Raw genomic sequence first — 16,707 nt, 5'->3', positions numbered from 1 at the left:
GTCATTTTCTAAATAATATTTTACAACACAAATACAACGTTGAAACAACATGCTTTTTGATGACGTTTAATCAATATTGGATTCTGACGTTGATTTGACTGTGGAAATGTGGTCATTTTCCAACCAATATCCTACAACACAAATACAACGTTGAAGCAAACATGCTGTTTGACCACGTTTAATCAATGTTTGGTACTGACGTTAATTTGATCATTGAAATTTGGTCATTTTCCAACCAATATTCTACAACACAAATACAACGTTGAAACAAACAGCTTTTTGACGTTTAATCAATGTTGGGTTCTGACGTTGATTTGACCATTGAAATTTGGTCATTTTCCAACCAACAACATGGATCCAACGTTAGACATTAACAGTGTCTCAATTTACAAATACAACTATTTTGCAACGTTGTTCCAAAGTCAGTTTTAAATTACATGTACGTATAATTAACGTAGTATCAATGTCTTGTGCCTGCTGGGGGCCGGGGACCCAGTCAAATATTAACACTGAATTAGCAATCTTTCTTTTGATTTTAATCATATTCAATAATCATATCTAACCAATACTTACAGTGTACAACCTTGTCAAATGATATGAAAGCATGTGTTAATCACAAGGATTATTGTTTAAGACTTAAACCTTAGGCTTAGGTCAGGCTGACTAGAACAATAGGTATTAACTAAATATACTGCATAAATAACTGACAAAAAATACATTATGTTGTGCTAAAATAAATTATTATGACAATGTTTCCTAACTAAACTGTCAATACAATTTAAGTGCAAATGAAAATAGTTTCACCACTTTAGTCATTTTTTTGCACTAAAGAAACTTCTCCATGACTTTAGCTCCAGACTTCTTCTGTTTGTTTCAGATTGTCATTACTGCCACAACTGGTGGGAAAGTGTATTACAACCGAGTAAGGACTATAGGGACGGCCCAACAATGGGTAAGAAACACTGATGTACACAGATAATGTACATTTTGCAAAACAAAATTTGAACTTGGAAGAAATAACCACAAATGTGCATCTAAAAAAAGAAACAACGGATATAAAGCATAGAGATGAACAAAAATTAAAATAACAGACATTCGGAGGAAAGGATGGGGAAGACTGCTGAGGATGAGAAGTGAATGGCAAAGAGAGCTCCATGTTGACTTGAAGTTACCAAATCTAAAGAGCGAATAGAACGTGTCTCTCTGGAATAAACAATCCCAGAAAGAACATCAGGGGAAAAGTATGGATGAAGAACAAGGTTGTAAAGACACCAGCCAGAGACAGAGGAAGAGGCGGGCCTACCTGAGGCGATGGGCGTGCAGTACTTGTCGGAGTTGCGCCGACGTATGGGCCCGACGGCGTGCGCGTGGGAGTGGCTGTGGAGGCTGGACGAGCTGATGACCGAGGGTCCCTGGCGCAGCGGAGTGATGGGGGTCGCAGCTGAGGTGGGTGGGTGAGGGAGGCCCTCTGGGTAGAGGTCGCTGTCCCGCTTGAGAAAAGAGCCGCTGGATGCCAGGTTCAACTGAGAGACATGAACGTGTTGTTTATGTAGCGCAACCATCAGACAACACATGTTAGCTTTTCATTCCTTGTACTAACAGTAAGGCCCAAAATATTCATAGCCTGGCCACATTGTGAATGTAGGTGTTTTTATTGGGTATCGTATATCTGGAAATAACAACAGCAAGTGCTTGTAAGAAGGCGTGATATAATTATATAAAGTGGTATATGCGCTAGATCAGGGGTGTCCAAACTACGGCCCCCCCGGTCTATTTGTCGCCCGCCGGCGTCTTCAATTGGCCCCGCTATACGGCACAAGTTCAATAAGCAATACACGGTGTATTCATATCATATACGAGGATGTCGTTGTGGTTTATGAAGTCCTATGAGACATTTGTGATTAAGGGCTATATAAATAATCTTTGATTGATTGATTGACAAATAGCCAGCCGTCTGATAGCTGCTATTTTGTCGCCATCTGGGGGCCAACAATTTCCCTTGTGGATCAATGAACAATTTCCCTTGTGGATCAATAAAGTTTGTCTAAGTCTAAGTCTAACAAGAGTAACTCAACCCATAATTGTACTTGTCAGGATACACAGCACATCATTTACTTGTATGACCAAATCCAAACAACCTTCCATGATGCAGGAAAAAAAAATAAACCAGCACAAAAATTCAACACACATGGTCACACATAACACAACCTGCTCATTGAACTGTGTGGCTATTATAAAACATGTCCAATCAGCATTAAATAAAGAAAATGTAAAGTACACTCATTTAAGTCCATTACAAGGGATGATGGGAAATATGCAAAACACTCTCTTCACACTCATGCATGTTTGGCGCATTTTAGCTGCTTGATATTTCTGATTGATTACAAAACCTTAAGGACGTCGTCACGGAAATAAACAAGGTTGGCGTTGAACTTTCGCATACTCTTAATAACCAATTATAAGAATTATTAAATATATATCCATTATATTATTATAAAATATGTACTCATATATATATATATATATATATATATATATATATATATATATATATATATACAGTATATATATATATGGAGATATACGTATGTATATATGTACATATATGTATATATATATATATATATATATATATATATATATATATATATATATATATATATGTATATATATATATATATATATATATATATATATATATATATATATATATATATATATATATATATATATATATATATATATTTTTTTTTTTTAAATTTTATTTTATTTATTTATTTATTTATTTTTATTGCATTTTTTTTTTTTTTTTTAAGCCCAATGCGGCCCCCAGTCAAAAAGTTTGGACATCCCTGCTCTAGATCAGAGAAGAATATAATACGGATCAGGCCTTCCCTACAATATTAATTTTTGGAGCATACTTTGTGGCATTTTCTGCTAACTCCAGCTTCCGATTACCCTGTAGGAACTACAAATCTATTAATTTTACCTTTAAGAATATGAATTTGGCTACAATTACACAGGTTTAAAAAAAAAAAAAATCTTTATTTTCATATAGCTGCTCTAAAAACCTCTGCTCGTTCAGTATTTCTTAACAAATTGTTGGTCCGACTGCCCCCTCGAGGTGTAATAGCCATTGGGGTCCATCGATGTGTATATGTATAATAAATTGCCAGTCACAATTAACTTGTGCTCAGCTGGTAAAATAAATATATATATATATACTTATTATGTCATCCATTTACTTATTATGAACTGTTACAGGCGTATTCAATAAATCATGCTAATATTAAAAATGTAACTTAATATGTGGGGATATAAAAGGCATCCGGTGCTATCAAACCGGACGGAAGCGGAAATTGACGTCACAAACCACCTAGGAGCACCTGTCAGACCCAGCGTTTTTTGCTACGGAGCCACTTCATGGAAGAATCCTCATTTGTGACCTTTTTTGTGGACTTTCCATTGGGCTGTGGAGAACCAGGACAACAGAGACTCTTTCCAGGAGGACTTTGAGTTGGATGCGCAGACGCGGTACCGTGAGTACGCTGCTGCGGCTTCCAAACATTTGATCGCTTGACCGTACGTGCATGCCGCTATGTGCATGTCACGTACATAACTTTGGAGACTTTGGGGAAATATACGTGTTATATGAACTTTGGGGAGGTGAACGGTACTTTGGGCTGTGGGATTGAGTGTGTTGTGCAGGTGTTTGATTTATATTGGCGGGTTATATGGACGGGAGGGGGGAGGTGTTTGTTATGCAGGATTCATTTGTGGCATATTAAATATAAACCTGGTTGTGTTGTGGCTAATAGTTATACATGTCTTGTGTTTATTTACTGTTTTAATCATTCCCAGCCGAATATCAGGTCCCACCCGTGACTCCTTAATTTGCGTAGTGGCAGAGACACCCGGAGAACTTGGGTGCGTTTGTTACAGAGGGCCGCCCAAAAATATCTCAGCTGTGGTCCATATGGGCCGCACTCGGCCGTACGCCACGTGTGGCAGTAATGACAATATCAAACAGACAGAAGAAGTCTGGAGCTAAAGTCATAGAGAAGTTTCTCAAGACCAAAAATTATGACTAAAGTGGAGAAGCTGTATTTACATTTGTACTTTAATTTTATTAACAGTTTATTTAACGACCAAATACAATATTATTATTATTACTGTTAATTGACATATACTTTATTTATTTTAGCACTGTTAAACTGTAAGTAGGTTATATATAATTATTGATTAAAAAAAAAAGAGTAAGATTACTAATTCAGTGTTAATATTTGAGTGGAAATATTGGTCCCCGAGGTCCAAAAAGTTAAGAACCCCTGATTTAAATCATAATAGAAGTTACCAATAACTTTAAGGATAGGACTAAAAATTGTACTTCCTTCCTTAAAATTGTAATTTTAAATATATGAAAACAATGGCAAATATTGCAGTGTTTTGCCACTTCCTTGTGTCATTACCAGGTAAACCGTAGCTATTCGACAAAATATACTTGGTCAGAAAAATAATTGTTCTGGGCTTACCTCTGTTTTTCCCACTCCCTTGTTTCATACACACACACACTCCACATGCACATATTTATACACGCAGCGCTGCTACAATTAACCTCGCTTGCAAAAACAAAACCACATGACAGCATGTTTGCAAGGAACACAAACACGAGCGCTCGGCGGTGGCAAAGGCTTCGCGGAAGAACACCGTCCAATTAGGACCCACAAAACAACAACGCACGCACACACAAAACCAGGACTAGAGTCTCTGTGGGACAGCAGTTAGGACGACTAGTTTAGGACTAATTAAAACCTCTCTCTGTGTGTGTGTGTGTGTGTGTGTGTGTGTGTGTGTGTGTGTGTGTGTGTGTGTGTGTGTGTGTGTGTGTGTGTGTGTGTGTGTGTGTGTGTGAATGTGTGACTTGCCTCGGCTCTTCCCCTCGCTCCATTTAAGCAGACTCGAGGGGGCGGGACTGTTTAACAGGTACTTCATTAACGCTGCGGCCCTGCCAAATCACCACGGCAACAGTCGAACCCTGTTAATTGAGGCCAAGCTTTGTTTTTGCCCCGCCCTTGCCCCTCCTCCTCCAATCCGTGACCCGGAGGCTCGTCTCCAGCGGTGACAGAACACGCCTCTTCCTGATTTCCCATTAGATGTTAATGGAAGCCCCCCCATTCCCCCCCCCCCACCCCCACACACACACACCAATAACACACTCACACACACGCCACTCAGCTGCAGCATTTACATCCGCTCAAATTATGACACTCCTCTTCTAATTGACAATTAATTTCAACATCTTCATATTTTAATAAGACTCTTCACGAATCTGAATAATGAAATATTCATTAGACAGACGACTAATAACAAGCGCGCATGCACACACATTACATCAAATTTCTAGCCCTCAATACGTCCACCTGCTCCAAAACTGCAGCTTTTATTCATTGCTTTGCATCGTTTGGGGCAGAAAACGGTTAAAAAGAGAGAATCAAATTGAGTACAGTAACCCTATTTGGTCAACAGAGGACGCAGGTTGCAGGTTTACAAGTGCTGTGCTTCACTTTTCCCACATTTGATGTGACAGGCTTATAGTCAAATGAAATGCATTCATTTTTGCCCTCAAAATTCTATACACAAAACCCCATGATGACAACGTGAAAATGTTAAGTTTTTTTTTATTTGCAAATTCATAAAATGTAAAAAAAAGAAAAAAAAAAAAGATCATAAGTACGTAAAAATAAGACTTAATGGATGAAAACCAACACATCCAACCTGATGGAGCTTGAAGATAGGTGTGGCAACAATTTGGTAATTGAGCAAATGTTGTGGAATACTTATGTACATGTGATTTTTTTTTTTGGTTTGGTTGACGTTTAAATTTCGAACGTGAATGCCCTTTCAACGTGATACATCACATATTTTCATTTCTCTTTACAACATGCTCGAAAGGGAGTAAGAAGAAGCACAGCTTATCCAATATCACACAGCAGTTTCTTACACATGTATTTACTTCCTCTTTCCAATTTGTACCACAATGATGTCAATGATTTATTTTCATAAACACTTAACTCAGTTACGATTCACATAAAGAAATTAATCACAGCTTATTTTCAATAATTATTGTACTTTGTAAACACTGTGTTTAAATGTCTTCAACCGCATCAAGTTAGTACATTTTTTTAAATTATTTTGCTTAATCCCTTCAATAATTTAATTCCACATACTGATACACTAATAAACATTATTAAATTTGCAACATTTTTAAATAAAACCTTTTCACGTTGTCAGTATGGGGTATTGTGTGTAGAATTTTGAGGGAAAAAATAGAATTTATTCCATTTTGGAATGAGACTGTAACACAACAACATGTGGACAAAGTGAAGCGTTGTGAATACTTTTCGGATGTACTGGGAAATCACACTTTGTTACATTTGCAGGTGGAAGGGGAAGAAAAAGGTCGTGAACTCACAGGTTGGTTGAAAGGCTTCGGCTCCGAGGGGCGCATGTGCAGGTGGGTCATCATGGCCTGGAGTCGCTCGCTCTCTTTGGCCAGCTGAGAGGAACAGGATGCAGGTTAGGGTCATGCAAAGCGACTTTTGTCTCACACAACAAACGCCGTGTTTACGCAGCGCATTACAAGTGCAAGTGCAAATGCACGCCACGGACCCCGCGGCGCACTCGCACGCTCACGCTTACGCTTGCCCGCGGACACGCTTGTTCCCTTTTGACGTTATTGACCGCCTTTCCGCAGGGACTGTTGCAGCCTGTGGATATTCCTGTGTGTGTGCAATGGATGTACGTTGTTAGCTCTATGAACACACACACTAAAACTGTGTGGAGTGTGAAAATGACAAATGTAAACACTGCCGCTAAGCGTGTGTGGGAGTGTGTGTGTGTGTGTGTGTGTGTGTGTGTGTGTGTGTGACTGCTGAGGGATGATATGTCAGTAGGATCAAGACAAACGTCTTGACGGGGATGTGATGCCGCCTGCTCCTCTTGTCACTTTGTATCCCCTGGTGGAGGTCTCAGCAAAAAAACAAAAAAAACTATGTTTATCACTAAAAGTGTGGAATACAAAAGTTGCGAGAAACAATTTGTTTGAACTTCATGGTGACCAATGTCTTTGTGAATAAGTGCAATGAAAAGTAGGTCTATTCAGATTATTTTTTATTAGTTTTTTGGGTATTTTTAGCTCGTCAGTGAAAGGTCGTACTTTAATGCAGAGTACCGTATTTTCCTCGACTATAAGCCGCTACTTTTTTCCCCACGCTTTGGAACCTGTGGCTAATTTTTTTTTGGCTAACAGCCATTATGTTTTTAACCAATAGTTTTCAGCGTCGTGAGACAGACTGAAAAGGTGTATTATTGTTTGAGCTGCGGGTTAAAAGTGTACTTCCTGTTTCGTGTCTTGAGCCAGATGAATAACCTTCCATACCGTTTCTGCTCTAAAGGACTCTTCAGTCATCGCTCCGAGCAACGTTTGTAAGTTTTACAATATAACTAAAACAATTTACAACTTACTTACTAAACCATCCCATGTGTGATGTCTGTAGGAGTGTTTATCGTCACTTCCTGTTGATGTAACATGAATTCTGGACTATAAGCCGCTACTTTCTTCTTGCACTTTGAACCATGCAGCTTAGAAGCTGTGTAGCTATATAATGGATTTTTCTCCAATAAGTCATTATAAAAAGAGTTAAAAAAAACAACAAGCAAATATACATAGAAAGTGTTCCATTGTATGAGCTATGGTGCCATCTTAAGGACAAGTTTGCTTACTGCAATGTCGTTCATTTATGAGTAGTGTTTATTTTTTATTTTTTAACCGGAGTGCCTTGTTCGTCTTCCAGCCGTTCATAGCGTTACTACTCGTATGGATTCTCCATTCATCACTCCAAGCAGTTTTACAATATAACTAAAACAATTCCTATTTACTAAAGCGTGCCACGTGTGATGTCTGTAGGAGTGTTTTCATGCATATTTGCACGTGCTATCGTAATGTCATGAAACTATTAGCACAAGCTAATATGCTAACATTTTTGCAAGTGTCTGTGTTAGTATTTTTAACTTACAATGGCATTCTTTTGTATTGTCGGTATATTCACCAAAACATCACCTCTGAGTTATTGAGTCTGTTTAGCTGATTGGAGAGCTAGCTTGCACAGTTAGTGGGCCCATGACGATGACTTCTGTTTTGTTTCATCTTCCGTTTACCTGCCATGTTGCAGACACCGTTTGTAAACAATTAAGGTATGTAAATAAACATTTACAAAATATTTCTGTGTAAATAACTCATTTCACAACCTATATACCAAAGACTATAAAAATGGGACCCATAACCTCCCTGCTTGGCACTCAGCAACAAAGGGTTGGAATTGGGGGTTAAATCACCAAAATGATTCCCGGGCGCGGCGCCGCTGCTGCCCACTGCTCCCCAAGGGGATGGGACAAATGCAGAGGACAAAATTTCACCACATCTAGTGTGTGTGTGACAATCATTGGTACTTTAATCTTAATATATCTGCGGCTTATAGTCCGGTGCGGCTAATATATGGACACTTTTTTCCCTCTAACATTTAGTGGGTGCGGCTTATATACCGGTGCGCTCTATAGTCCGGAAAATACAATACTATTTCAGTTTTAATATTTGAGTGGGCCCTGGGCCCTTCTGTAGTAGAGAGGTTGGGCCCCGAGTTCAAAAAAGTTAAGAACCCCTTGCTTATTTGATTACCTAACCAGAAAAAATGGGGAATTGAGCTCGAGCCCTTATACTCTAGTTACCACCCCAGCAAACACAAGACATTGATACAACGTTGCAAAATAGTTGTATTTGTAAATTGAGACAACGTTGATGTCTAACGTTGGATCAACGTTGTTGGGTGGGAAATTATCAAAATTCAATGTTCAAATCAACATCAGAACTGAGCATTGATTAAACATCATCCAAAAGCATGTTGTTTCAACGTTGTATTTGTGTTGTAGAATATTGGTTGGGAAATTACCAAATTGCAATGGTCAAATCAACATCACAACCTGACATTGATTAAATGTTGTCAAAAAGCATGTTGTTTCAGCGTTGTATTTGAGTTGTAGAATATTAGTTTAGAAATGACCAAATTTCAATGGTCAACATTAAATAAACGTTGTCAAAAAGCATGTTGTTTCAACATTGTATTAGTGTTGTAGAATATTGGTTGAGAAATGACCAAATTTCAATGGTCAAATCAACGTGACAACCCAATATTGATTAAACGTTGTCAAAAAGCATGTTGTTTCAACGTTGTATTTGTGTGGTAGAATATTGGTTGGAAAATTACCTAATTTCAATGGTCAAATCAACATCACAACCTGACATTGATTAAATGTTGTCAAAAAGCATGTTGTTTCAGCGTTGTATTAGTGGTGTAGAATATTAGTTGAAAAATGACCAAATTTCAATGGTCATCATTAAATAAACGTTGTCCAGAAGCATGTTGTTTCAACGTTGTATTAGTGTTGTAGAATATTGGTTGGGAAATGACCACATTTCAATGGTCAACATTAAATAAACGTTGTCAAAAAGCATGTTGTTTCAACGTTGTATTTTTGTTGTAGAATATTGGTTGGGAAATTACCAAATTGCAATGTTCAAATCAACATCACAACCTGACATTGATTAAATGTTGTCAAAAAGCATGTTGTTTCAGCGTTATATTTGCGTTGTAGAATATTAGTTTAGAAATGACCAAATTTCAATGGTCAACATTAAATAAACGTTGTCAAAAAGCATGTTGTTTCAACGTTGTATTAGTGTTGTAGAATATTGGTTGAGAAATGACCAAATTTCAATGGTCAAATCAACGTGACAACCCAACATTGATTAAACGTTGTCAAAAAGCATGTTGTTTCAACGTTGTATTTGTGTGGTAGAATATTGGTTGGAAAATTACCTAATTTCAATGGTCAAATCAACATCACAACCTGACATTGATTAAATGTTGTCAAAAAGCATGTTGTTTCAGCGTTGTATTTGTGGTGTAGAATATTAGTTGAGAAATGACCAAATTTCAATGGTCATCATTAAATAAACGTTGTCCAGAAGCATGTTGTTTCAACGTTGTATTAGTGTTGTAGAATATTGGTTGGGAAATGACCACATTTCAATGGTCAACATTAAATAAACGTTGTCAAAAAGCATGTTGTTTCAACGTTGTATTAGTGTTGTAGAATATTGGTTGGGAAATGACTAAATTTCAATGGTCAAATCAACGTCACAACCCGACATTGATTAAACGTTGTCAAAAATCATGTTGTTTCAACGTTGTATTAGTGTTGTAGAATATTGGTTGGGAAATGACCAAATTTCAATGGTCAAATCAACGTCACAACCCAACACTGATTAAACGTTGTCAAAAAGTATGTTGTTTCAATGTTGTATTTGTGTTGTAGAATATTAGTTGAGAAATGACCAAAATTCTATGGTCAAATCAACATCAGAACCCGACATTGATTAAATGTTGTCAAAAAGCATGTTGTTTCAAAGTTGTGTTTGCGCCAGGACCTAATTGAACAAGTTCTCAACGTTGTTTCAATGTCTTGTGCCTGTTGGGTCTGGATTTATAATTGCTGCACAATCAAGATTGAGAGCCACCTTCGGTGCCCTCTGACTCCACAACTATTTCTCCGACATCTCGTTGAAAGACCGGAGGCTGTTGTGCTGTGCCAGACGTGCATTTCCACTTCCTGTCGTCCCAATACTTTTGTCCAGATAGTAACACTGCATGTTTTCTTGCGGGCCGACTGGCCTTGAACTTTCTGAAGCCTCCGATGGAGCAGTGGCATGTTTTCAGGAGTGTGAATGAAGCACTTTGAGGATCAGAGAGGCCAAGCAGCGTTTCTGGCTAAAGTCCCTCCCCCCCACATCCCTCTCCTCCTCCTTCTTCTTCCCCCTCCTCTTCGCCGCCTCGCTCGCTCTCTCCGGTGACCAGAGCAGCGTTATAATTGGAGCGGCGACGGCAGCGTCCCTGCCGACTGCTCCTTTTTGAATTACAAGCTTCGCCGCTCTGCGTAAACATGTCTGCCTCGGACGACTCGCCGCCGCTGACCGGCTTGAAAGAAGTCGGGACTTGTGCTAGTGCGGCGTGTGCGGGGAGGGCCCACCTGTATCTCCAGCTGCTGCACCACCTGCATCTGGACTCGACACTGAGCGGTGCTGCGGTCATCCAGGGCGTGCTCGTTGTTCAAGTGCCTGTAAAGGAGAGCGACATAAGGTCACTTCTGGATCCTGTACGTCTGTACGTTATTCGTTTTAGAGGTTTTGGTTTACGGGTCCTGAAGGGAGAAACTTTCACCAAAATGACAAGATTTGAAACCAACACAAAGTTAAAGCAATTTTATTATGATAAGTGTGAACAGTAGATGGCAGCCGCACATAAGAGATAGGTGTGCCACCAAAACTTTTGATGTTTCATTGAGAATATAGAACATTACACACGGCGCACAAAAATCTGTCAAAATGTTTTAGTACAACTTTGGTAAGCTACGAAGCATGTCGGAGCATTACGGTTACCATAGTCAGACGTACTGTGCTTCAACATACAGTATTATTATGGTGTGTTTATAAGAAGCGCAAAACGGCACCTATTAGGAGACATATTATCCAGCGGTTTGTTTCGCAATATTATGCAAAACCAACTTTTCTTACTTATTGGGATCTGCGCTAAAAACTAAAGATGATGGGGATAAGACAGTGTCAAAGTGGAGGCACTTAAATAAGAGCGCCCACAAAACGGTGTGTTTCTAAATGTTTTAGTACGACTTTGGTAAGCTATGAAGCCACACCGCTTGATGGATTGTCGGAGCATTACGGTTACCATAGTCAGACGTACTGTGCTTCAACACACGGTATTATTATGGTGTGTGTGGATAAGGACCATAAAATTGCACCTATTAGGAGACATATTATCTGGCATTTTGTTTGCAATATTATGCAAAACCAACTTTTCTTACTTATTGGAATCTGCAAAAGTCCCGATATTTTGCGCACATCCGCCATTGTAGTCAATAATCTCCTTCTTTTTCTCTATCTTCTTGTTGTGGGGCATTCATCCTCCGCTGTTGTCATTTCTTATATCAAGTAGCGTACAGTTCTAACTTATATCTGTCAGTAGACTCGCTATGGAAGCGGGAAAAACTAAAGATGACGGGGAGAGTACGCTGTCGAAGTAGAGGCACGTAGATAAGAGCGGCCACAAAATGGTGTGTTTCATTGAGAATATAGAACATTACACTTTGGTAAACTACGAAGCCGCACCGCTTGATGGATTTTCGGAGCATTACGGCTACCATAGTCAGACGTACTGTGCTTCCATGTACGGTTTTATTATGGTGTGTGTATAAGGACCAGAAAATGGCACCTATTAGGCATATTTTCTGGCGTTTACTTTCCCAATATTATGCAAAACCAACTTGTCTCACTTATTGGTATCTGCATAAGTCTCGAAATTTTGCGCACGTCCGCCATTGTAGTCAATAAGCTTTTTTTCCTCTATGCTCTTGTTGTACGGCATTCATCCTCCGCTGTTGCCATTTCTAATATCAAGTAGCGTACAGTTCTAACTTATATCTGTCAGTAGGCTCGCTATGGAAGCAATAAAAACTAAAGATGACGGGGAGAAGACGCTGTCGAAGTGGAGGCACGTAAATAAGAGCGGCCACAAAACGGTGTGTTTCATTGAGAATATAGAACATTACACTCAAAAATCTGTCTAAATGTTTTAGTACAATTTTGGTAAGCTACGAGGCCACATCGCTTGATAGATTGGCTGAGCATTACGGCTACCATAGTCAGACGTACTGTGCTTCAACATGCGGTATTATTATGGTGTGTGTATAAGGACCCCAAAATGGCACCTATTAGGAAATATTTTCTGGCGTTTTGTTTTGCAATATTATGCAAAACTCACTTTTCTTACTTATTGGGATCTGCATAAGTCCCGAAATGTTTCAAGCGTCCGCCATTATAGTTCGTGCTGAGTCAATAAGATATTTTTTCTCTATCCTCTTGTTGTGGGGCATTCATCCTCCGCTGTTGCCATTTCTAATATCAAGTAGCGCACAGTTCTAACTTATATCTGTCAGTAGACTCTCAATGGAAGCGCTAAAAACTAAAGATGATGGGGAGAAGACGCTGTCGAAGTGGAGGCACATAGATAAGAGCGCCCACAAAACGGTGTGTTTTATTGAGAATATAGAACATTACACTCAAAAATCTATCTAAATGTTTTAGTACGACTTTGGTAAGCTACAAAGCCGCACTGCTTGATGGATTGTTGGAGCATTACGGCTACCATAGTCAGACGTACTGTGCTTCAACATACGGTGTTATTAGAGTGTGTGTATAAGGACCGCAAAATGGCACCAATTAGGAGACATATTATGTTGCGTTGTGTTTCCCAATATTATGCAAAAACAACTTTTCTTACTCATTGGGATCTGCATAAGTCCCGAAATTTTGCGCATGTCCGCCGTTATAGTTCGTGCTGAGTCAATAAGATATTTTTTTCTCTATCTTCTTGTTGTGGGGCATTCATCCTCCGCTTTGGCCATTTCTAATATCAAGTAGCGTACAGTTCTCTTATATCTGTCAGTAGACTCGCTATGGAAGTGCTAAAAACTAAATATGATGGGGAGAAGATGCGGTCAAAGTGGAAGCACATTTTGTGGGCGCTCTTATTTAGCACCCACAAAACAGTGTGTTTCATTGAAAATATAGAACATTACACTCAAAAATCTGTCTAAATGACTTTGGTAAGCTACAAAGCAGCACTGCTTAATGGATTGTCGGAGCATTCCGGCTACCATAGTCAGACGTAGTGTGCTTCAACATACATTATTACTATGGTGTGTGTATAAGGACCCCAAAATGGCACCTATTAGGAGACATATTATCTGGCGTTTTGTTTCGCAATATTATGCAAAACTAACTTTTCTTACCTATTGGTACCTGCTGATGTGTATTTGGGATCTGCATAAGTCCCGAAAATGGGCGCGCGTGCGCCATTGAAGTCAATAAGCTCCTTTTTTTCCTCTATTCTCTTGTTGTGGGGCATTGATCCACCACTGTTGCCATTTCTAATACAAAGTAGTGTACAGTTCTATTTTATATCCATCAGTAGACTCGATATGGAAGCGCTAAAAACTATCGACACAACGAAGATGACGAGGAGGTGACACTGTCAAAGTGGAGGCACGTAGAGAAGAAGAGACGGTCAGAAAGCGACTTGAAGATGATCTGTAAAACATTATCTATGCAACATTTTGACCAAATAACCACCATTACATGTTATGTAGACCACAAGGAAGTCTTTTAAATGTAGAAAAAATATATATATTATGACCCCTTTAATGCGCCTTATGGTCCGAATAATATGGTAAACAAATGAACAAATATCCTTTCAGATGACTTCTGAGAGGCGTTCAGCCATCTTGCCGTGAGTTACAAAGTGCCTCAGAAACGGTTTTATTTTGTCTGGTGAAGGACGCAGCAGCTGTGTTGTGTGTGCGTGTGTGTGTGTGTGTGTGTGTGTGTGTGTGTGTGTGTGTGTGTGTGTGTGTGTGTGTGTGTGTGTGTGTGTGTGTGTGTGTGTGTGTGTGGGTGTGTTGTGTGTGTGTGTATATACTTCACTGGTGCTAAGTGAGCCATGTTCCAAGACAACCACCTGGATATGAGCTCATGTGTTATCGCACCAAAAGCTTATCTTAAGACACTCTTCTTGCTCAACTTCACGCCATCTAACGTGTGTGTCCGTGCCAAGGGTGGGGGGCCCAGGGACCACCCCTCCCTGTCTCCCTCCCCCCCGTCCCGTTCTCGCCCCTCCTGCCGTCGGTGCGAGGTCGTTCGCAGGTTGCGTGTGTTTTTTCATGACATCATGCGTGGCGAATGCGCAGGATGCACCCGTCCTGAACTGTTTTTGTTTGTGCACACGCACGTTGTTGCGCAACGGCGCACGTCCGATTTTCGGACGGCGGAAAGTTGGGGCAATATCACAGCGGGGCTGGAAATGAAAGGAAAACAATGATGTCACGGCACGGCTAATCCCTCAAGTGCACGATAATAATAACAAAAACATGATCTCACTTCTCTCCCTAGAAGCCGATGATTCACTCGCACTGTCTGTGGACATGAACAGTAGTAGGGTTTCTCCCGGGAAGTGTACGACAACGAGGCTCTGTTTACTCCTTGCAGCACTGGCAGACACGACTTTAAGCAAATGTTATACCCCAGGACTTTGAGGAGGGGGGTTGAGCGTCCTGCTCTGCTCTTTGCTGCCTCCCTCATGGGGGCGATGACAAAGGCAGGCTGGAGGAAGGAGGAGCGCCACGGACTTACGGGCATTATCTGTCACCACTTTTGTTTTTCATCTCCCACTCTCTCTCTTTCCATCCATCTTGCCCCCGGGGCCGGTGTGAAATGAGACACCAAACAACAGCTTTCCTCTCCAAACTTTCCCAGCTTTGATCTGCCTGTCCGATGCCATCACAATCACTAAGCAAACTTCCATGATAGTGCTTGTGTGCCACTGCCTATTTCATCACCGCGGCTAATTATACCCCTGCCTCCTTTTTTCTTTTTTTTTCACCTCAAAAAGCTAATAGTTCCATAAAAGACAAAAAATAATGACGCCGAGATTTTGCTTCGTGGGCTTGATGAACAGCAGTGGTTATCTCAGTGTGTGTGAGTGTGACAAAGGAAGAAGTGGCGGCGTGTCAAGGTCGGACTTTGCATCCTCAATAGACTTCAAACCGGCTAAGAAATGCAGTGAGGAAGGCCACTTAAGAACATATAAAGCAGTATCAGCAAAACATTGCATAATGCAAACATTCTTAATGCCCATGTCCTACTAAAGATTGTTATTATTAATAGTCAAAAGCAATTGTCCGTATAGACCAGGGAGGTCCAAACTTTTACTGAAATGTCAAAAAGTGTGTGAGGGCAATTTTGATTCTTTAAAATGTTGTTTAAAAAAAAAAATGCTAAAAAAAGATATGAATAATTAAAAGCAACATTTTGTGTCAGTTTTGTGTTTTATATGTGACTAAGTATATTAGTACTAATTATTAGTTGGGAAGTGTCAGCTTGTTATCATTAGATTCCAATGTTTTGCTCATTTTTACTAATTTTTACCTGCAAGAATAGAACAGTTATAATAATAATAGTAATAATGATAATACAATTGTGTAACTGCAAAACCTAATGTGTAAACAATTCTGCACATGCGAAAATATGGTTAGTTACACATTAGTGTTTAGAATTGCTGTTGTAAATTTTTCAAACTAATTAATTAATTGTTATTTTAATTTTATTATTTAATCATTGTTATACTTATAAGTATTATATATATATACAAAGACAAAACTTTGTATCAGTATATTATTAGCTACTTTTGGTTTGAGAATTTTAGCTTTTTCCTCATTACTTTCCGACTTTTTTGCTCTTTTTTCTTACATTTGTGTGTTTATGACAGTATTTCACATCATTAATGCCCATGTCCTACTAAAGATTGTTATTATTAATAGTCAAAAGTACACTGTTGTCTGCATAGACCAGGTAGGTCCAAACTTTTATAACAGAAGAAAGTTTATTTTTGTATTTCTGAACATACTTTTTTTTTGGTCGCCAACCGGGCGGTATAGCTCGGTTGGTAGAGTGGCCGTGCCAGCAAC

General features: G+C 39.3%; 1 protein-coding gene across 1 annotated transcript in view; it reads right to left on the bottom strand.

Annotated features, from left to right (window-relative positions):
• LOC133646525 (forkhead box protein P4-like) overlaps positions 1–15,379 on the bottom strand; it is a 30,510-nt gene extending 15,131 nt beyond the window's left edge. Inside the window, exons 1-4 of the mRNA XM_062042020.1 lie at positions 15,264–15,379; positions 11,143–11,230; positions 6,473–6,556; positions 1,304–1,523 (exon numbers count right to left, since the gene is read on the bottom strand). Of these exons, the coding sequence (XP_061898004.1) occupies positions 1,304–1,523; positions 6,473–6,556; positions 11,143–11,230; positions 15,264–15,379 (508 nt within the window). The remainder of the gene's footprint in view (positions 1–1,303; positions 1,524–6,472; positions 6,557–11,142; positions 11,231–15,263) is intronic.
• Positions 15,380–16,707: the final 1,328 nt, after the last annotated feature.

Source organism: Entelurus aequoreus, linkage group LG01 (genome assembly GCF_033978785.1).
Source record: "Entelurus aequoreus isolate RoL-2023_Sb linkage group LG01, RoL_Eaeq_v1.1, whole genome shotgun sequence".
NCBI classification, from domain to species: Eukaryota; Metazoa; Chordata; class Actinopteri; order Syngnathiformes; family Syngnathidae; genus Entelurus; species Entelurus aequoreus.
This window is presented reverse-complemented; position numbering and strand designations above follow the sequence as displayed.